We start from the raw sequence: 23,818 nt of genomic DNA, 5'->3' as shown, positions 1-23,818 counted from the left end.
AATTTTTTGCCTGTATTGTCACTGCTAGTAACACCAGAGCTTATGCTAGCTTGTTGCCAAGCTATGTGCCAACAACAACAGGTCTTGGTTGCAAACGAAAGATGTTTCTTTGGGGAAAAGAGGGAAGTCTGAATCTCTAACAGGATCTCTAACAACCTTACCTTGAAAGTATAACCAAACCCTTAAGTCGTATGCAAACCAGTGTATCCAGTTAATGTTATTTGCTGACTGAGGTGTATCTTTGCAGTTTAGTGTAAAATATTGAAACTCTTCGCTCCTCAAGTCCCTGGTGGTCTAGTGGCTAGGATTCGACGCTCTCACCGTCGCGGCCCGGGTTCGATTCCCGGTCAGGGAACACTTGTATATTATGATTATGGCATCCTGTGTCCAAGTGGAAAGGAAACTTTGCTTGTAACTGGAGGGTTGCTGTTTGAGTCCCCACCAGGTCAAAGACAATAAAAGAGCTGAGTGGAGCAACGTATCCAATCCCCCATTGCTCAATGGCAGCTCGTACTTCTAGGAAAGTTGCAGAGAGGGAATTTCAAAGCATAGAATGAATTTCTAACTTATAAAGGACTGATTTAATTTATCTACTTCACTTTTTCCACTATACTTTAAAGGCACAGCACGTAATTTCTGCCAGTAAAAGTTCAGGTGACATCGGGATTATGGGAGTTGCTGTCTTGCTGCCTAATTTGATTTTCCTGGAAGTAGGTTTTCACCTCACAGGGAGAGCTTTGTACTTCCTCACTCTGAAGTTTTATTGTTTTTTTTGTTGTTTTTTTTACCCTGAATAGAAATACAGATTTACATGGATTTGAGAGTTCGAAATTTTTCTCCACTCTTTGAAACATGGTATATGGCTGCGATGGCCGAGTGGTTAAGGCGATGGATTTGAAATCCATTGGGGTTTCCCTGCGTAGGTTCGAACCCTACTCGCAGCGTATTTTATTAAATACTGCCTTACAATAACCAGTTGATCCAGTTTAGTGCAAGTTACCCGACCACCATTGATGCCTGGGGGCCCAGTTTGTGTATGTTCACTACAGGTGTGGTAAAAGGATTGATTATAAATGCAGATGTTAACCCAGATTCAGTGATTAGTGTGTGTGTGAAAATGAAAACTAGCACAACAGAGGATGTGTAAAATTAGTAAACTTACATCTCTGAGGTTGAACGTGAGCTCCAAATTGGACCAGAAATATTCACAAAATTCGGGATACATTTCCAGCACCTGAAAACAAAGAAATCAGAAATAAAACTTAAAAAAAAATTACATTTGTAGTTTGCATTACAAGTCCACTTTGTAAGAATTAGTGACATCTAGTGGTGAAACTCAAGATCACCCCTCCTTTCTACAGGGAACTGCAGTGGTCTTTGTATACCAGAAAGAGCACAACACTTACCTAAAGTATATAAAGGGCCTGTTCTAAGGTTATTAAAATTATACACTTATTCAAACATACTTATGTTATATATGCAATTTTTATCGTCCATGTTAAATACTGGACATTTAAGGTGCTTTTAAAAGGACCGCTCCATTCTCCTGGTAGAATAAAGTTGTTTGCCAACAAAACCCATGAAGGTCCTAATAAAGCATTCAGATGTTGCGTGTTCACATATACATACATATGCACGTTACCTCCAGAATATCATCTCTGTGTATCTTGTGCAGATCACAGTAGGTCAAGGCCCTGACGTCAGCGCTGGACTTTCCCGGCAGAACATCCAGATTGACGGGTTCCCCAAAGATGTCATCCTTACCTGAAGGAGAAAAAATAAAAAGCCCACTTTTACTTAAAAAACAGTCTGACTTACGACAAGCCAAGCTCGCAGTGGCACCTACCCAGTATGGCGACCACCACGTTCCCTTTGAGGATCTCGATGCAGCCTCTGGAGATGAAGTAGAGGTCTAATATCAGGTCTCCAGCGTGGACCAGGGTGTCACCAGGAGGGGCGTGCGTGGTCTTGAACCTCATGGCGAGGGCCCTCAAACAGCCCTTAGTGGATCCTCAACACCGTCACACATAAGGTTATTCAAAGAGCCAGGGAATCTGTGCTACACTACTTTTAAAAAGTGACAGTTCGGAATTTTGGACATAAGACCTCATTCAGTTCTTCTAGTTGCCGAGTTCCCTGGTGCTATGGCTAGCGCAAGTCAATGGTACACGTTAGCATGGCATTAAAAACACTCATACCGACTCCACAGTGCACCCGAGGCAAATCAATTGTAACGGCAGACTAACGATGTACATATCTGTGTTGATAGAATAATATTTGAAACAAAACTAACCTCGCATCGCATGGATTTTTGAGGGACTACTTTCTCAGCAGCAGCGGAATCAGTCCGCGGCTGCCGGAAGTATGACGCGCTGCTGCTGCTGCTGCTACTGAGACATAAATCTTTCAAATTGCAAGGTTAGTTTTATTTCAAACATTCTATCAACACAGATATGTACGTCGATAGTCTGCCGTTACAATTGATTTGCCTCAGGTGCACTGTGGAGTCGGTATGAGTGTTTCTAATGCCATGCTAGCCGGTACCATTGACTTGTGCTAGCCATAGCACCAACTGGAACTGGAAGAACTTAATGAAATTTCTTGAAAACGTCTCCATCACACCGGCCGAGTTGGAAAATAGGTCTTATGTCCAAAATTCCAAACTATCCCTTTAAGTCAGCAAGTTTTAAGTCAAATTTTATAATGCCCGTAAACCTGACAGTTTCAAATAAAATTAGATTGAGTGATTGATTGAATTACCTTTAAAAGCTTTACAGTTCTGCAGCAGTGACCTGTTCAGGTGGAGACAAATTTCTCCCTGGAGACACTCGGGAAAACTTTTCAAAACCTGGAGGAGATGGGGACAAAATGACAGTTACATGAGCTTTATTAGCAATTAGCAATGTCCATGTTGTTTTGGCAGAAAGACCTTTATTTATTTACTATGGACGGCAATGATTCTGAAAACAATAGCCACTATATTACATCTAAGGCACACGTGTCAAACTCAAGGCAAGGGGGCCAGATGTGGCCCGCCACATCATTTTATGTGGCCCGCGAGTGATTAATTGGTCTAAAAAATCTGTGTTAAAGTAGGCCTATGCTGCTTTAAGGCGTGCATTGACCATAAACTACATTTCCCACAATGCATGGCGATTGCGTTACCCGCAAACTGACGGCATCACCATCGCGGGTTACATCTATAATGCATCATATTTGTAACTTGAATAAGTGATAAATACAGAAAGTTATTTAGCAATATGTTACGTAGTAGTTACCTTTATTTTACATTATATTTGGTGACATTTAGTTACATTTATTCTGTATGACAGTTACATCTGGCGCTTTGAGGGTAACAATTATGCTGATGTGGCTCTGATGTGAAAATGAGTTTGACACCCCTGGTCTAAGGTGATAATAATTATCACTTCTTGACGAGAAATGTCCTAAATGTCCTACTCACAGCGTTCATATCTATGCCGTTGGTGTACGACCAGGCGTGTTGGAAGTATTCCTCCAGCCGCTGCCTCAGAGGGTTGGGAATCTGGTGGAAGCGGATGAACTCGCGGACTCTCATCATCTGCGTGTGGTAGCGCGCCGTACCAGAGTAAAGCCGCAGGATAATGGCGGACACGTTACCAAAGATGCTAGCGTACATCAACGCTGCAGAGGAGACAGAAACAGGCTATATACGAACTTGCTTCTCGGCTCAACAACCCCGTAGTTATGTAAGTGTAATAACTCACCACCAATGAGCATGACACAGATGGAGAAGATCTTCTCAGAGTTGGTGTTGGGCGAGACGTTCCCGAAGCCCACGCTGGTCAGACTGCTGAAGGTGAAGTACAGCGCCGTGACATATTTATCTCTGATGGAAGGACCCGACGCCGCGACGGAGGCATTGTACGGCCTCCCCAGCTGTTCACCCAGAGTGTCCAACCACCCGACACCAGCTGAGGTCGCCCGCTCCGCGTTACCGATGGCGTACCTGTGGTGAAAAGACAAACAAACTCTGGCTCACACTGGTTTTCAAATGAATCACTCATTTTGTGTTATTTACGATGTAGAGAAAAGTACCAGATGCAGGCCAGCCAGTGGGCGATGAGGGCGAAGGTGCACATGAGGAGGAAGAGAACGGCGGCACCGTACTCGGAGTAACGGTCCAACTTCCTCGCCACGCGAACCAACCGCAGTAACCGAGCCGTCTTCAGCAAACCAATCAGAGTGGTGGTCTGTTATCGGGAGGAGGATAAAGAACGGATGTCTTTTCAAAGTGAAATGTCGGTAAAAACAACAACAAAGAAATAAGTTAAAAAAAATCTTCGTATTCTTTCCTTCCTCTCCTCTACCTCGCCCTCTCCGCCTCCCCTCACCACCTCCCCCCCTGAGCGGTAGATGAGGAGGTCAAAGGGAATGGCCGCCACCATGTCGATGAGGAACCAGCCTTTAAAGTAGTGGACAGCAATCCGAGAAGACTGACTCACAACCTGCAGAGACACGACACAAGAAGCTACAGCCGCGAGTATCATCGCACCGGGTTCAAAACCTTTACTTTACTAAGTGACAGTTCAATCGGTCAACCCGGGGTCGGTTCACCTCATCATTGGAGTTAACATATGTGGTCCGGAAGTTGATGACGATGTCAACGATGAACATGATGTCCACGAGAAGATCCACCACGTTGAGCGGGGAACAGGAGTAACCACAGGTCTGCAAGGCTGCCTCCTCCTGGGAACTGAAGGAAAACACAGTCATGTTTCATTAATGCATCGGAGGGGCCACCGCGGAAACCACAACAAAACCCACTTGGGACCCATATTGCAGCCCGACGATGACCCTTATCGGGCCCACATGGACATGCTGGCTGGGTGCAATTTGAACCACAGGAAGGGTTAGCCAGAGAAGGATCCAACTACTGGATTCTGCATTGCTTGGAGGTGGAAGGAAACCTTCTAGATCACATATGAAGGAGCCTTAAAAATGGGACACCCAATAAATGCAGCGTCCAAAGGAGGTAGCCCCCTTTTTAAATAAGGGCCCAACTGCAACCAAGACAATCAATTCTGAAACCTTACATCTCCATAATTAACTCCTGGGGGTCAGGGGAACATCAGCGTTTGGTGAATTTCTTACCAACCTCAGCAGAAATGTTGCAGAGTACGGGGTGAAAATTGCCGTATAAATCACCAGGAGCAGAATCACCCAGTCCCACACAGCTTTGAATGGACTGTAGTGAAGGATGGTCCACTTGTGGATCCTGGGAGTCTGTAGCTTGTACTCTGGCAACACATCAGCCCCCAGGGACAGAACCTGGAGGACACACAGAGAGAGTGATCTGTTAGCCTGTTCATTCAAGCTTATTATTATTTAAAGTGGGCACACAAGGCATTAAAGTATACAAAAGCAGTGGATTAGTATTGTGTATTCCCTTCTTCTTCATCATCTTCTTCTTCTTCTTGGAAGCATCAAGTTTTAATAGGAGAAAACCAAGCCAGGTTTTTCTCCATGTCAAAGCAACTTCAAGGTATGATGACTCCTTGCAATATGTCGGTGAAGGTTCTCAGTCATCCAGGTTCTAGTCGTCTTCAGGTGTTAGCCATGAGCAACTGGACCTGCCTGAGTTACTTTGAAGACATTTCACCTCTCGCCCAAGAGGCTTCTTTAGGCTAGAAGGTTGTTAGACCTCTCTGGCCCAGTTTCAGGTTGTTATTAGTTTCACCAGATTCTTGGTGTGAAAGAGGGTAATTAGGGTCACCTGAGTCTTCTATTGTTGACTTGACCTTTTATGTTCTGTGTGTGTGTGTGGAGCTCAGGACGGCATTGTCTTCAGAGGTTGATTTCAAGTGGCCTACCAATTACTTTCAAGCTGTTACTGGCCTGTGACCTCCTCCTCCTCCTCCTCCTCCTCCTCCTCCTCCTCCTCCAAATAAACCCAGTGTTTTGTTTTGTTGATGAACAATAGATTTCTATTATAACATCACATTAGGTTATATTTACCACGTTGCTAAATGATTTTCCATTCAACTTAAACTATACAGTACATCGTTACATATCAAAACATTTCTATTGCTATATTATGATGGTATATTGAGATATAATTTGATCAGTCTTCTCCTGACCAGACTAGAAGTTCATCAGCCCTCAGGTCATTTCAGTATGAGGTCCCTGGTTTATAATCTCCTCTAGGCCAGAATATGAACATTCTCATCGTCTAAAGAGTGTCCTTTCAGATGTAGGTGGACAGCTGAGTCCTGTCCAGATGAGCTGAGTGAAATATTAAAATTTATTTATAATAGAATGCTGATAAATCATAATTTAAGAAAATGACCACACAAAAAATGTTACATAATAATTACAGTATGTACACAGATTACTGTGTCTCCATATATTGGTGTGACCTGCTGACAACAACACCACGCCGCTGACAAGAAAGTGGGTCATGATATCCAGTAGTAACCTAAACACACACACATTGAGACCCTCGGAAGGAGTGGTGTAATTAATCAGCAGCAGATTTAAACTCCTCTGGGATCCACAGCTCCACAGCAGCCGTAACCAGGGCAAAGCAGTGAAGGACGGTCAAGGATGTGACTGAGAACCTTGATGGATGCATGAAATTTCAAATTTGGGTCAGCATATGTCATTTTTGTAAAATTTTGGACCAAATTTTTTTTTGAAAAAAATTGTCAAATTTGGGACGACGTTGTACAACCTTTTTGTCAAATTTTGGACCAAAAAATTTTTCCCAAAAGAGTTGTAAAATTTTGAAAGACAGTATAGTATGACGTTTTGGTCAAATTTTTGACCCAATTTTTTTTGAAAAAAATTGTCAAATTTGGGACGACATAGTATTGTACAATGTTTTTGTCAAATTTTAGACCAAATTTGGGACGGCATATGTAATTTCTGTCAAATTTTTTTTTTAATTTCTTTTTGAATTTTTTATCTAATTTGGGACGACAGTATTGTACAACGTTTTTGTCAAATTTTGGACCAAAAACTTTTTGCCCCAAAAATGTTAAAATTTTTAGCGACATAGTATAGTATGCCGGTTTTGTCAAATTTTGGACGCCATAGTTATTACAAATGGGATTTCTTTCATTTTTTTCCCTTTGGCTGCCCTCAGTCCAATGTTGGGTTCCTAAATTGGCCCTCAGGTATCACAACTTTGAGAACCCCTGCATTAAACCATCGCAATGACTTTAAAGCTTTTAAATAACGAGTAAAGAGTATTTTCTGTGGCGGCTCTGAAGCAGTGGAACAGTCTACCTCTGAGCTTCCCACACCACCGGCCAATCACCTCCACCAAGAGGGTTCCGTTTTCATCGGTTTGTCAAATATTGGCCCTAAACTTAACCAGAAGTACAGACACAAGGTCCCACTCACCTCATGTGCTACTATAGATGAGATGCGTACGGCTCTCTTGGGTCTTGGGTTTCCATGTTCACCTCTCACACTGGACAAGATGTTCTGAGAGACACTTCTGTCACTCACTGAGGACATGGTCTCTCCTTCTTCTTCGCCTTCACTCTCAGGTCTCTTCTCAGATGTCCGGACGATGTGACGTTTGTTTGAACGTTGTCTTTGTCCTTTGAGGTTTGCTTTTTGCCCTCTTGCTCTTCGTCTTTCCTCTGCGACTAACACTTGCTCTTTCCACTTTGTCTGCATCACAATTCCGTTGATCCCGAAAGAGCTTGACACTTCTTTTCCAAAGGATTGTGATATCTTCAGGAATTTATGGCTGACTTTTAAGATGTTGCATCCAAGCGGCTTCTTCGCTTCGGTGGAAAAAACTCCACCAGTCAAAAATCCTCACTTGTTTGTGATAGCTGAACATAATCTAAACAGATGTCAAGTCTGCTGATGATATGTCAGAGTCTGTCTCACTTCCTGGTTCAGAGTTCAAGAGTAAACATACGTTGAAGATGACGGACTGATCGGAGAAGAAGTTTCAGGGTTTCAGACACATGCCTCGTGTCCAAGTTGCACTTTTTGTTCTCCTTGGTATCTCCCATCCTCCCTCTGTTCTTCTCCAGGAACACTGAGTCAGTTCTACGACCTGTAGATAGAAAACATCTCCTCTTTTTCCCACCGTCTCTCCATCCTTGATCTCCATCAGTGTGGGTGAGCTTTACCGCTGCACTTTCACCACAAACCATTCTGCTCCTCAGCTCCTCCTCCCTACTGTCGCTCTCTCTCTCTCTCTCTCTGCTGGTTATTTTCTCCTCTAACTCTCACTCTCTCTCCCCCTCCTTCTCTCCTCTCCATCATGTACAGTGATGTATTTGCACTCTGAGACAAAGGGCAGGTACAACGCTGCTGTAAACACAACTGCAGGTCTTTCTTCAACAACAAGAGGATAAATCAGATATGTTTTTGCTTTCGGTGCAATGATGGCATTATTGGTAATAGCTCCCCAGTAAGGTTATTCCAGAGGCCGTTAGTCTATAGAACAGTAACAGTTCAAGAAATGGTCAGTCCACTTGTATGATGGATTCACTTGTACTTCAAAGCCTGGGGGATGGAGGGTTGAACCAAGGAGTCCTCCATTAGAGGTCACAAATTCATACACACTGGATCTTAAACCCAAAAAAGGTTCGCAGGAATAACACACACCTCCTTATATGGACATCCTGTGGGTGTGTTTTTAAAGGTCACATCTTCTTATATGTAAAAGTTTTAACATGGTAATGGAAAAAAAAGCAGCCTAAATGCTCTGCGTTCTAAAGGAAGTCCCGGTTAAGACACTAGCAATGGTTTAGCGAACTTAGGGGTGACTTCACTCCCAGTTCCGAGTGCCGATGTAAATGGAATGCAGCAAACGTAATAAAGAAAACCTTTGTCTGCAGTGGTGCAATACAAAATATATCTATAGTGTTCCAATATACAGTATGTGCTTGTGTAACGTCTTCTAAATTCCCTTTTTTTGTTTTCCTCGCTATCGTCTACGTGCAACTACAGCAGATGCTGAACTTTTGTTTGCCCAAAAAACATCCACTAAAGTGAAGTGATTCCCTCGTCTCCCCCAACTCCCACTGAAGCACAAGACATTATCCGAAGGCTGTTTTTGCCGATGGATGTGAAAAATGCTGCCTCAAGGTCTCAAGGTGCCATTAACTGACAGATACAGACGGCAGCCTTTACAGCGGATGCAGCTTCATACATCTTTCTCCTCTTACTCATCTGATAGATTCTTGATAGGCTGCGGCACTGATAAATCATTTCGTACACATCGTATCTCGCCTTAAGAGGGTTATTTGGTGAACACAACCCATACACTACCATATAACATATACTATATATATATATATATACTACATATACACAGTCTCTCCTGCAGTCTACATACTTCCATTCATGGCTCAAACTTTGGTGAACCCAACGCTCATCCTAACCCTAACCCTAACACTAACCCTAACCCTAGGAAACGTCTCCACCAACATAAACGTGTAGCATAACAGCCAACATTAAAACATCTGGATGTTTTGGAGCCTCGTCGCCTGACAAACAACTCGCTGTGCCCTGTTGACGTCAACATCCTTGCTGGTATGCTAACACCCTTGAATGTTTACATTCTTGTCACGGTTGTAATGATCACAAATAAGAGGCGTAAACAAGGCCGCGGCTCCGCTCGTAGAACCTCGGTCATATTGAGCATTTTTACGTGTGACTGACAGCGATGGTAAGCTGAAGTGACGCCCCCTGGTGTAAGTGAACAGGTATTTTTGGATAAGGTCCACTGCGGTGCCTCAAGCTTCCATATGAGCCCACCCTCTAATTATAGCTAACAATAGCATCTGGGCAGTCAACTAACACACACACACACACACACACACACACTCCTGCACTGTTTCCAGTGAAATCATTATCGCTGACCTTGTCCCTTCAATCTTTGATAGACCTCTTCATTCGGGTGGATCAGATTGAGCTGTCAGAACAGAAATATGTCGCATCAACACATTCGTCCAAGTCGAATGCGGACTCTCGTGTGACTAATAAGAGAAACAACAAATACGGAAGGATTGGCCAAGCAGAAACTAAATGTCCTTTAAGTATTTATGTATAGAAGATTTGGGTTTTCGTAGCATTGGAGTAGGCCTTGAATACTTTGGAGTAAGACAAGCCAGCCAGAGCAAGCAAAAGTTCACTATGCTAAAGACAAAAATAATCTTTTAAGAGTCATGCTTTATGGCGGTGTCATGTCTCTACAGGATGGGCTCCTGTAGAGACATGGACATACTAGCCTGCATTTATATACTTTCTGGTATGCGGAGGCCACTGTAATTCCTGCAGTGTCATCGCTAGAGGTCACTAATTCTTTATCAATGGACCTTTAAAATTTTAAATGTAATGTTTTAAAGCAGGGGTTCTCAAAGTGTTGATACCTTAGGGCCACTTTAGGAACCCAACATTGGACTGAGGGCCGCCAAAGGAAAAAAACCAGAAAGAAATACCATTTGTAATCATTTTAATGACCAGATTGCAGTTCTACAGTTTAGCTTTAGCTAATATAAGCGTTAATATAATGTAATTTAAGCATTAATACAATAAAGCTTTATAATTTACTGGGTAATTACCCAGTATTTTGGCCATTGTTCTTACCTTTTAATTACAGGTTAATACCAAGTAACACATTTCTGTTATATTTACTCGCTACCGGCTTATTATCAGCTTATAACCCAATAATACACTAAAATTCACCATATAGAAACCAGGTAAATACCCAGTATTTTTGTTTACACTTATTGGTCTGTATCCAGTAATGTCCAATAAACATTTAACAAGCTTAGTAGCTCCTGGATTAAAACTATCAACTGTAATTCATTGCGGGGGCCGCCAGAAATGTTTCTGCGGGCCGCCATTGGCCCCCGGGCCGCACTTTGAGAACCAATGTTTTAAAGGTAAAGCGGTGGGAACACACACACAAACTAACACCACTGTTCAGGCGTCCTAACACAGCATCACAGGACATCAGTGACGTCATCCCGGTTAATCACCTTTGACAAGAACCTAAAGCTCGGTGCCTTCAGGACGGAAATAGCTGCGACACAGAGAGGCAGACGCTGCCCCTTTAAACCAGTTGCACACATCCATCATCAAACTCTTTCAAACAACCTCTGCTCTGCTCTCTGTTTTTTTTTTAATGCCCATCTCTGCAAAACAACCCTAACACTCATGATATATCGGGTGTATGTACAGTTTCGTGTTTATATTCCGACTCAGCTGCAGCCTGAGTAGAAACACCATGTAAACAGGAAGATTTAAATGCTCAAGCTGATGTCTATGTGTGTGTATGTACTGTATATATGTATAAGAGTATGTGTGTATGTGTATATGTATTTCCTCTTTTATGTAACTATGGTATTTCTGAGCTCTCGTGTGCCTAAGTTTTTGTTTCCTTGAATGTATTTGAATTTTTTTATCCCTTAAAACAGGGGTATTTATTACTTTATTACAATTTCACTCTTCGCATGATGCATATACAATGATACACTGGTGCCGTCACGCAATCGCCATGCATTGTGGGAAATGTAGTTTAATTGTCAACACACAATGCCTTAAAGCAGCATAGACTCATTTTAACACAGATTTTTTAAAGACCAATTAATCACTCGCGGGCCACATAAAATGACGTGGCGGGCCACATCTGGCCCCCGGGCCTTGAGTTTGACACGTGTGCCTTAAAACATCAACCTGCCAAAATTAGCCTGAGGCTACAACCTTGTACATTTACATTTTAATGTGTATTAATATGCATCGTCCCTTTCCTTAAATTAATATATAGTATTGGCACTTTTATATGCGTACAGTCACTTGAGATGATATGCCGGTCCTCTGTTTAGGTTGTTGTTGTTGTTGTTGTTATTATGACCAAGAATAATCTTTTGTACAACATGACGTCGTTGATGTAGGGGAAAGCATAATAACACGGCCCCAAATGAAAAGGACCGTGTGCTCGAAGTGACATGTTATCTTAAAATGAGCCGAATATTCAAGTCGATGTTTTGAACATCACTAACATCCTCTGGTACATTTTATTGACTGAAGATTTTCATAATTTAGCGTTCGGTGCTCCACAGTTTACTGAGATAATGAAAGAATGAATGTATGACAGAATGCAGAACTATAAACTATACTAACCTGAGTGACTCTCTCGGTGACGTGGTGAGTTCTGTCCATCAGTTTGCACGGAGGTCGCATTTCACCGGGAGGAGAGTGGGACACGGGGCTCTGCTAATGATAATTCAACATGTTCAGAAACAGTTTCTTTAATTGAATTATTCCACCATGTAGCAGCCGTACAACACCATACAATAAACACACAACTGCACCTAAAAACCAAAGAAATAAAGATCAGATATGGTTTATGGTTTTATGTACATTGGTTTTCCACTTGAGTGCCTGTTGATCTCACGGCGCCATGGCTTAGTTGGTTAAAGTGCCTGTCTAGTAAACAGGAGATCCTGGGTTCGAATCCCAGTGGTGCCTTTAACTTCTCCCCACCCTTTACACTATCTCCTCCTGCACTCTCACCCTCGATCAGGCCACTGTTCTTATCTCGAGGAGTTCTTTCCGAGGCTGTTTCTACGAACCTTATTCCGCGTTTTGTAAGTCACTTTGGATAAAAGCGTCTGCTAAATGCTTACATGTTACCTTTTCCCAGTTTATTAAGATTATGGTCAAAGATGTGAATCTGCTATATTTTCTTTGTGTGTGTGTGTGTGTGTGTGTGTGTGTGTGTGTTACCTGGCTGTTGGCTCGGCAGCGTAAATCAGCGTCCGACGTCGCTGCAGCTCCACTGTTTTTTCTGATGGTCACCATACGACCTACAGAAGAGAAGAGAGAGAGGAAATCATTCTCCAGTATGTAAAATTTGACAGAAATTGAAGGAACTAATAATAATTAATTTATATAAATTTTTCTACAATCAACTCATGGTATAAATAGGTTTTTTTCTTTGACCCTGACAGATCATTTTATATTTAAATCATACAGTTCATGAAAATACTATATTTATACCTGTGACTAAATTAATTTGAAATTGCACTTATTTTTCCTCAAGAAATTTCAGGTTATTCACAAATTATGTTTTGTAAAAAAAAAAGATACTTGATTAAATGTAAAACAAAGGGCAAATGTTCTTGTTGTTTACAGTTTATAGGTTATAGGTTATTTTGAGATTACGTTGCATTATATGTGGTCTCTGCAACAGAGTATCTGTCTGAGCTATAGTGCCCTCTGCTGGTTGGATTCAATTATGTCTGCCATTAATACAAAACAATGAATCTCTTAATTTTTCTCACAATATAGCGATGATATTGATCTGGGTTGAACGGTGTCCTTTGAAAACTGTGTTGTATTGTAAGATTCTATTTACATAAATTAACTTTTACGGGCAGATTTTTCATTAATTCCTCTCTTTTTGAAGGTTATGAGGACCATGTGCTGTAAACAGGACTGGACTGGACTGGACTGGACTGGATTAATTCCCACCGGTGCAGCTGTGTCTCAACTGCAGCCTCTTTTCCCAGTAGCCCTGTCCACTCTTGATGTCGTCCACTGACGAGGAATGCTTCAAAACCGTCCCGCGGCTGCCGTCGAGACTGCTGGATGGAGGAGGGCAGTCGTCACCTCGGCCTCTCCGTCTCTGCTCTCGCCTGCAGACGCACAGTTCACAGACGCCGTTAAACGAGCGCAGAGTCTCCGAGGACACGTCAAACGCTCAAGCTAACAGTGTGTGTTTTAATGTGTTACAGAGATGCTCAGAGATGTTGTGTTTTTGCAATCCTGGAAATTATGAGACTTATGTGGCCAAAAACAGTTACTACATTCACACAGAGGTCTTTTAGGTTTCGTTTTCTGACGTAACTGGCAACCCGTGGTCACTCGGCAGCTGAGACTCTACTGACTGCAATGATTAGTAGACGGCGGTAGGTGGCGCCACATGACGCCAAAACATGATTTCAAAACATAAACATGATTTGCAGTCTGCAAAAGATTTTTTTTAATGCAAATATTTTGTCTGTACTGTTGTTGTTGGTGAGTTCAGTTTGTTATATGAACATTATTCCTGAGTCTCTGTGACATATTAGGAGGATTTTAGGATTTATTACATAATGCACCTTTAATTATTTAAAAAAAAATAACACTTATACCAATCAATTATCAGTAAGTCATTGTTTCAGCAGTTGAACATGTGTACCTAATAAAGTGGCCACTAAGTATAAGCATTTTACCTGGTCCTTAATGTAAATATAAAGTGTTTATTCACATATTTGTAACTTCCTGTTTCATTACCGTGGTGCAGCATGTGATAAGGAAAGGGGCGGGGCCAGTGCTGGAGACGCCGAGTTTGGAGCTGTGGGCAAACCCGTGCCCTCACTTCTCCATCCTCCTCCTCTTCTCGTATCCACCAGAGGTGCATCAGCATCTCCTCCTCTCTGCTCCTCCTCCTCCTCCTCCTCCTCCCACTCGTCTTCGTCCACAGCTCCGGCCTCGTCCAGCCGCCGTCTCCCTGCGAGCGGCAGCAGTTTGTCCAGCGCCACAGACTCGTGTCCGAGGGGAGGGAGGTCGCCGTGCGGAGAACCCAGCTCCGTGTCCTCTGACCGGACGCCGGGCGAGGAGCCGAGGGAGCGGAGGAGGAGGCGCAGGCGCTGCCGCCAATCTGAGAGGAAGACGACAAGTGACACCACAAAAAACGTGACCTTTTGACCCTCCGGTGTGGCACAAGCGTCGGATTCAGGCCTCAGTCATGTAGGAGGAAATACATGCAACTTGAATCATCTCTTCAGACCTCATGTATGTGTGTGTTATGATGTGGACATACCCACACACAGCCAGGGAACGTGCAGCACTCTGTCGAGCTCTCTGACCGGAGAGCTGCTGACCGGTCTGGGGTCAGAGGGCAGCTCGAAGTTGAGGATGAACATGATGACTCGGCCCGCTTCGCTCTTCACCGGGACCACGTCGATCTCACAGTCGAAACGCTCTCCTGCAGGAACAGAGAGAGAGCGAGAGGAAGTAGTGAGAGCGTGATCAGCCTGTTCTGAATATGGCCACTAGGTGGCGACGCCAGGATGACAAACTAAAACAAACAAAAACACTGAGCTAAAGTGTAGATTGCAACTCATTTCAGCCACAGACTGTAAGTCTTCACCTTTTCACCTCATAACTGTGTGTGTGTGTGTGTGTGTGAATGTGTGTGTATATGTTTTTCTATCCTCGTGGGGACCAGCGTATAGGCCTATCTTTGTAGGGACATTATGTCTAGTGGCTTGGTTAAGGTTAAGGTTAAGGTTAAGGTTAAGTTAAGGGGCAAAGAAAGGCATTATGTCTATGAGGTTTCCTCACAGAGACAGAAAAACTACTTTGTGTGTGTATGTTTCTATCCTCGTGGGGACCAGCGCAAAAGCCTATCTTAGTGGGGACATTTTGTCTAGTCGCTTGGTTATGGTCAAGCTAAGAGGCTAAAGAAAGGCATCATGTCCATGAGGTATCCTCACAGAGATAGAAAAACTATTTTGTGTTTGTGTGCAGGTATGTGTTTTTCTATCCTCGTGGGGACCAGCGTACAAGCCTATCTTTGTGGGGACATGTTTTCTGGTCGCATGGTTAAGGTTAAGCTAAGGGCCAAAGAAAGGCATCATGTCCATGAGGTTTCCTCACTGAGATAGAAAAACTACTGTGTGTGTGTGTGTGTGTGTGTGTGTGTGTGTGTGTGTGTGTGTGTGTGTGTGTGTGTGGGGGGGGGGGGGGGGGGGGGGGGGGGGGTGTGTGTGCTGCAGCACAGCAGAACAGATGGTCTTTCACTTTGATATTATTATTAAGCTATAATAATTTAATATAACTACGATAATCCATCCTGGCTCCAACCCTAACACTGACGCCCACCATGTCACTCACACACACACACACACACACACACACACACACACACACACACACACACATAGAAGAAACTCATTATAACATGATAATAAGTGGTGGGTCACATGGAATTTATTAAAGGGCTGCACATGGCTGCAGTCTCTGCAGGAAAGAGGCGATATAGTAAAGATGTTGAAGTTAAATTACTGTTTTTGTGTGCGTGTGTGTGTGTGTGTGTGTGTGTGTGTGTGTGTGTGTGTGTGTGTGTGTGTGTGTGTGTGTGTGTGTGTGTGTGTGAGTGTGTGTGTGTGTGTGTGTGTGTGTGTGTGTGGGTGTGTGTGTGTGTTCATAGGAGCGCTGGTGGGGGGTGAATAATCTTTTGGTGCGTCCCATTAATCTCTAATCCGCTAGTTAATCATTTCTTTTGGCTGATACGGTGTTTAGTCTCGAATGAAAAGTATGATCCCGTTTCTCTCATTGTCCCTAAAGTAGAGCACTGACCTTCACTTCGACCTCGACACACACACACACACACACACACACACACACACACACACACACACACACACACACACACACACACACACACACACACACAGATAGCTCCTCCACTCTCCTCCAGTTTCCTTCTTCACTCTGCGTATCGTCACATTGTCACAGAGTGCAGTTACTTCTATTCCTCACATTTCTTTCACCTGAGACAGTAACTTCCTGTGTTTCCTGTGTCAAAAAAATAAAAAACTGTATATAAGTAAACAAACTGAGCAAGTTTGCTACCATTAAACTAAGCTCTTGAGCGGGGAATGAAAACAGCACGAAAAATGTACTTAACGGAGCAGAAAATTCTATTTAAATACTTCACGTATATGTTTGTCCACATTGTTTGTAATAATCTGGATTATTTTTAATTAAAAACAGAAAAACAGCCCATATTCATTCTTAAATGAATGCTACGTGAGAGTAAATAAAGGACGCAACAGTCGTTGGCAGCGTATTGACATTTTTTGACAGGCCGCTGCTATAAAGTCTTTCATATCAGATATTAAGTTGCTGAGACTGATGCCGCAGCCATTAGGCGAAACCAAAGAAGACAGAAAGAAAGAAAGAAAAATCAATAAACTCCCAACACTTAATATCTGACGCCTCATAACTCCTCCAGGACGTTGACCTCTGCAGAGTAATTAATGCAGGGAAAGACGCTGTGACGGTCCCTGTTAATCCCTTTACAATCACCATGTTTTCACTCCGTCTTGTGATCTGTGTGTGTGTGTGTGTGTGTGTGTGTGTGTGTGTGTGTGTGTGTGTGTGTGTGTGTGTGTGTGTGTGTTCTTGTACTTGCGGCATACTGAGGACCAGTGAGGGTTTTTAACCAACAAAGTGAGGTCATTTTTACGGAGTGAGGACATTTTGGTCGGTCCTCACTTTGTTTTCATTGAAATCACTTCCTTAGGTTGCTATAACATGCTATATACAATTTGTCAAAAAAAATATTCAAATTTTGGTCAAATTTTTTTTTCACATTTTTGGACGACATAGTATAGTGTGAAATTTTTTTCACATTTTGGACCAAAAATTTTAGGCCAAATTTTTTTCTAATTTTGGACGACATATTATAGTGTGACGTGTTTGTCAAATTTTGGACCAAAACATCATAAAAAAAAATCTAAAAAGTTTTCCAGCCCTTTTTGCTCTGGGGCTCCACCTGCAGACATGTTATGGTACTGCGACCAGTAGTTCTTTATAGATGTAAACATGTGTTGATTTATAAAGTGGAAATTCTGGTCCTCACTTTGTCAGCAACCCAGTCCTCAGTATGCAATGTGTGTGTGTGTGTGTGTGTGTGTGTCTGTGTGTGTGTGTGTGCGTGTGCGTGTGCGTGTGCTGTCCCATAACATAATACACTGAAAATAAAGCCCGTCACAATCACATTTACAAGCTGAAGGTTTTTAGCTGCGTCGTTAGCTAATTTCGGTAACTTTTAGCTTCATAATGAATTAATCCGTAGATTAATTTATTTTCTGTGAATCCAGCAGTTGTTTTAATTATATTATATATAATATATAACAATGAATTTAGTGGTCAATTAGTAATCGATCAATTTAAGGGACTCAAACTCCAATCAGGGGCCGATTAGCGTCTAGTCAGTCAAACAAAAGTCCAATATATCAACTTATTCATATTCAATCACGTTATTTGACAGAATTTCAGAATTCTCTTTAAAAAGTGATTTTTTAAAATTATTATTATTATTGAGTTCACAATAAAAAAAAAGACATTTAAGATGCAAAATGAATCAATAAATAACAAAAACAGACAGAAACATCTCATTATAACATTTTTACAATGTTACTAATTACATTTTGTAATAAAAATATTCCCTAAATTCTGCCTGGACGTTAAGTTTGTTGCTTAAACTTAAACATAAAGAAGTTTAAAACTATAAGGAATCGATATCGGTCAGTATCACTGTTATCGGTCAAAAAAGGCTGGATCGTGTTGTGAATAAAAATCAGTCATTTATTTTCTTCTTTTTAAGATGAACAATACTTGTTTACACAGTTGCATAAGCGAACTAAGCCGCTGCTTAGGGCCCCGTGACCACCAGAGGGCCCCCAAGAGCAATAAACTAAAAACTTTTTTTTTTTAAAGTTTGGATTGCTGTAATTTATTTAGAATTATTCTCCCCATTTTTACCAAAGCTTTTTCACAGTTTTTACATCATTGTCATGTGTTATGTGATAACTTTACATTTTATTTATAAACCATTTTTATGACCTTGTTCAGGGTGCCTCTGTTGATTTACATTATTATTTAAGTATTTGTTTATGTTATTTAATGCTGTGTTTTTTATACATATAAAAGTCAAATCTTTGTATTACAGGAGTGTATTTTGTATCTCCCGCAAAGATGGTGCACATTTTAAAGATTTTTAATATCTTAATATTTTATTTATAAACCGTTTTATGTTTACTGTATTGATTCTCTGTGTCGCCAGTTGGGGGAGTTGCTGATTTTGCCAAATATTCATTGAAAGATTTTTCTGATTTTTTTTGTAAGTTTTAAGTAGAATAGCTTTAGTATAGTAGGTGTGTGAATGCTCAATAATATTATTATTGGCAGTAACAGGGGCCCCAAAATCAAATTTAGCTTAGGGCCCCATGGAGGCTTGGGCCGGCCCTGTCCAGACCCTCTCTCTCTCTCTCTCTCTCTCTGATTTCAGACATATTTTTAGACGGCGTCGTTGGCTCTGAAGGAAACTAATATGGGCGACAGACTCGCTTCAGCTCCGTCTCCGCTCAATATCACAGACGTTTTACTCTCTGACCTCCTCGTCCTCAGGCAAAAAACAATAAATGTGAGAGTATATAAAACAACAATAATAGCACAGCACAGCTAAAATTACAGATTAAATATTGATAGTGAGGTGAGCAACGAGGGACCCGCTCGTACGTGTAGCTCCAACCTTTTTCGGTGCTGGATTATTGCGATATAGGTAGAAATTATGACAATTATTTTCAGAACGACCGAGTCATTGTTTGGTCCAGAAAATATTGACCAGTGTTTGTCAGACACTGGAAACGATGATGTTCTCAAACGTCTGAAAAACTGAAAATCATCCAATTTTAATGATGTCTGTGCTGTGTGGAGCAAAGAAAGCGGAAAATAAACACATTTAGAAAACTTTGTGTTTTAGCCTGGTTTTTCTCGTTGCTATTGCACCAGTGACAGGATTATTTTATAGTTTATACATTCTACAGTATTTCATTGTGTTGTTGTTTGTTCTTATAGGTTTATTAGGTTTGTTTTATTCACCTCTGACGTTCAGCACTTCTTCTGTTTCAGCTTGTTGTTTTTAAAGAGCTTTAGAAGTAAAGTTTGGGCTTTTATCTGAGCTTCTAAATGTCAGGTTTTATTCATTAATTACGGAAAATAGAGCAGATAAATCGATTATGAAAGGTAAATTGGAAGATGCTACTTTTGGATGTTTCTTGGATTGAGATTTGGGGAGAATTCCAATTCCTTGCTTTACCCTCAATCTCAAAAATGTGCGCTCCCTCTAGTGCAAGAGGGTCAAGTTTAAGGGCTGTATCGCCCTCAATATTGGGACTTTCCGAGACCACCCTTGGGAGCAAGGGCTACCCAGAATGCATTGCGTGTTTTGACAAAACAAAGATGGCGTCGAAAGCAGCGAAACGAGTACGCTACAAATTCAAAGTATTTTCTTTGTTAATAGAGATATAAAAATGATGAAAACCATTGTATTATCTTAGTTTAGGCCCATATTATGGATTACTGACGTCATTGTTGCGTAACATTTATTTGTATTTTATAACTAACTGACAACCTAATAACTTGACTGACAAACAGATCGTAATAAATAATCCTGACATAAATGTGTTCTTCTTCTTCTTCTTTTTTGGAGTTGACAGACTGGACGCAGCTTTCGCGTTATTCTGCCCCCTACAGTCTGAAGACGTATCTGCATTTAAGGGCATTGGAATTGGCCCGTAATCTTTTTAAGAGATGATAAAAGTTCTCAAAGTGCCTCTTTGTTGAGGGCCTAGTGTTTGTGAATCACCTTCTTTGGTGTAGAGGCAAATCTCCACCTTCCTCTCCTCTGCGCCCAGCAGAGCTTTGGCCATCTGGGCCACGGCCGGTCTGCAGGTGTCAGGTCCGTACAGGAAGCTGCAGGTGCACGACTTCTGCATCACCTCGGCGCGAGTGTAACCGCACATCGCGCAGAAGGCGTCGTTGCAGAATATGACGGCACAGTTCTCCACCTGAGCGTTGGCAATGATGAACTTCCGACCTGTGGAGGAAGGAGGGGAGAAAACTCTGGATGTGTACACTGTAAATACACTCAGAGACTGGTCTCCATGATGATATTGACTTACACACGACGTGGTATAAAGTACCTTAAGGGGATATTTGAGTAAAAGTACATCACCAGAAAATGACTTTGGTAGAAATTGAAGTCTTAAAGTACATTTACATTTAATGATATAAAGCATTGGTTCTCAAAGTGCGGCCCGGAGGCCAATGGCGGCCCGTAGAAACATTTCTGGCGGCCCCGCAATGAATTACAGTTGATAGTTTTAATCCAGGAGCTACTAAGCTTGTTAAATGTTTATTGGACATTACTGGATACAGACCAATAAGTGTTAACTGTACAACTGTATTTACTATGTCATCCAAAATTTGATGACATAGTAAATACAGTTTACTAGTGACACAGTATAGTATGACGTTTTTGTCCAATTTTGGTGTTGAAATTTTTTCACATAAAAAATTGTCACATTTTGGACGACATAGTATAGTTTGTCATTTTTGTCAAATTTTGGACCAAGCTTTTTTTTGAAAAAAATTAGTCAAATTTGGGACCAAAATTTTTTTTCCCAAAAAATTGTAACATTTTGAATGACATAGTATAGTATGACGTTTTTGGCAAATTTTGGACCAAATAATTTTTTTTTTTTTTTTTAATTGTCAAATTTTGGACAACATAGTTATTACGGGGCCCACGGTTGGTGTAGTGGTTAGCACTCTTGCCTTTGCAGCAAGAAGACCCGGGTTCCTGGGTTCGAGCCCCGTTTGGAACAACTTCGGAACAAGGGCCTTTCTGCAAGGAGTTTGCATGTTCTCCCCGTGTGTGCGTGGGTTTACTCCGGGTTCTCCGGCTTCCTCCCACAGTCCAAAAACATGCGATATGGGGATTAGGTGAATTGGTCACTCTAAATTGACCGTAGGTGTGAGTGTGTGAGTGAATGGTTGTTTGTCTCTATATGTGGCCCTGCGATGGACTGGCGAACTGTCCAGGGTGTATCCCGCCTATCGCCCAATGTCTGCTGAGATAGGCACAGCACCCCCCCTGACCCTCTGGTGGAGGAAAAGCGGTAGATAATGGATGGATGGATGGATAGTTATTACGGTTTTTTTTTCGTTTGGCGGCCCTCAGTCCAATGTTGGGTTCCTAAATTGGCCCTCGGGTATCAAAACTTTGAGAACCCCTAATATAAAGTATTGGTTTTTGAATTAAAAGTATTGAGGAGTTAGGATTAAGCCATAGTGGTACAGTGGTAGGGCGGGTTGTCATTCAACTGCAAGGTTGTGTGTTCAATTCCTGGCTCTGCTTGTCTATATGTGTCCTTGAGCAAAGACACTTAGCCCCGTGTAGTAGAAGAGAGTGGATTAAAAGTCCTTTATTCGAGCCTAAACTAAAGGTCCAATCCAAACTAAACTCACTTCTTAACCTAATGCTACAAAATCATATCCTTTTAACCCTTTAAGGTACGACTCAACCATTTGGTCGACCACACTTTAAAGGTGCATTATGTAATAAATGATAAAATCCTCCTAATCTGTCACAGAGACTCAGGAATAATGTTCATATAACAAACTGAACTCACCAACAACAACAGTACAGACAAAATATTTGCATTAAAAAAAACATTTTGCAGACTGCAAATCATATTTATGTTTTGAAATCATGTTTTGGCGTCATGTGGCGCCGCCTACCGCCGTCTACCAATCGTTGCAGTCAGTAGAGTCTCAGCTGCCGAGCAACCACGGGTTGCCAGTTACGGTAGAAACGGTATTTTGAATTTGAATGTAGTAACGGTTTTTGGCCACATTCTCACATACGGCGCCTTTAACCCCATGTAGTAGAAGATAGTTAGAGCAAATATAGAGGATTAAAAGTAAAAGTCCTTCAATCGAGCCTAAACTAAAGGTCTAATCCAAACTAAACCCTAACATAAACTCAATCCTAAACCTAATCCTACAAAATCTAACCCTTTAAAGGTTGTGAGGTTGAGTCCAAATGTCCTCACAAAGACACCAAAGCTCTTCTTCTCCTGACTCATCCCTAACCTTAACTATCACCACAATCCAAATCTTAATCCCTTAAAATTTAAACCAGTGCCTCAGAAATGAGGTCCTGCCTCCTTAGGACCAGGTTTTTGGTCACTACTACTGGTCCTGTCAAGATTAGTGTTTATGTCAGAAAAAAAAGGTCCTAAAGAGGCAACAAATACAAGAACACAAAGACTTTTTTTTTTTAATGAAGAGTGAAAATTCAAGTAAAACCCATTGAGTCTTATCTTGTGTTTATTCATCTTATCTTAAACTGTCCAACCAGACCTGGCCGTGACTTGAATGATTATTAGTATTATTTAGTATTTTTATGACTATGCAGAAATAAACTGAACAAATAATGTTAGTATTTTTTTTTTTTAAATATCTTTTATGTCTTTATTTACAAAAATATGAAGAATAAAGCTTTGAAATTCATACTCACTTTGTCCCTCGAACTTGCGGATGATGGTGTCGACAAAAGTGTTCTGCGGCGCCACATGGCCCCGTCTCACCGGCATGGTTCTGGTTCTGGTTCTGGTTCTGGTTCTGGACCCGGTGACAAAGCTCTCTCTCCTGCACGGTTTTATCCTCTCAAACATATGAAATGATGGAGTTTGGGTTTGCCTCATCTCCTCCTCCTCTTCTCTCTCCTCCTCCTCTTCCTCCTTCCATCCTGTCAGCACAGACACGCCCCCCCCCCCCCCCCCCCACACACACACACACACTCTGCACTATGCATAGTGGTGTGTGTGTGTGTGTGTGTGTGTGTGTGTGTGTGTGTGTGTGTGTGTGTGTGTGTGTGTGTGTGTGTGTGTGTGTGTGTGTGTGTGTGTGTGCAGTAAATATCACGTTAACATAAACGAGGCGTGAAATCACCAAAAGATATTGCTTCTAAGCGAGTAGCGTTTAAGAAGGTCACCGTGTAAACAGAGCATTTACTGCACTGAGAGGAAAACAGTGACGTGAAGGACAGTCGAGGAAAAGGTGTTTTTGTAAATAACAAAAATATTAAATAATTGTTATAATTATTATTAGTCATTTAAAGCCGATTTAAAAATACATAAAACTTAATCTATAATCCTTTTTATATATATAT

General features: G+C 41.6%; 1 protein-coding gene across 1 annotated transcript; it reads right to left on the bottom strand.

The window, feature by feature from the left end:
• Positions 1–294: 294 nt before the first annotated feature.
• On the bottom strand, positions 295–23,240 carry LOC310926700 (voltage-gated inwardly rectifying potassium channel KCNH2-like; the record flags this gene model as incomplete). Its single annotated transcript, XM_083888884.1, has 18 exons — positions 295–381; positions 1,163–1,234; positions 1,643–1,764; positions 1,847–2,011; positions 2,761–2,848; positions 3,464–3,663; positions 3,747–3,988; positions 4,078–4,232; positions 4,350–4,487; positions 4,597–4,735; positions 5,138–5,310; positions 12,142–12,231; positions 12,748–12,827; positions 13,495–13,658; positions 14,299–14,665; positions 14,828–14,992; positions 20,447–20,677; positions 23,165–23,240. The coding sequence occupies 18 exons, from the start codon at positions 23,238–23,240 to the stop codon at positions 295–297; spliced, it is 2,754 nt and encodes a 917-aa protein (XP_083745010.1).
• Positions 23,241–23,818: the final 578 nt, after the last annotated feature.

The sequence above is a fragment of the Microchirus variegatus genome (genome assembly GCF_963457635.1).
Source record: "Microchirus variegatus genome assembly, chromosome: 5".
Taxonomy (NCBI): domain Eukaryota; kingdom Metazoa; phylum Chordata; class Actinopteri; order Pleuronectiformes; family Soleidae; genus Microchirus; species Microchirus variegatus.
The sequence above is the reverse complement of the archived record's forward strand: the minus strand, read 5'-3'. Positions and strand labels throughout refer to the sequence as shown.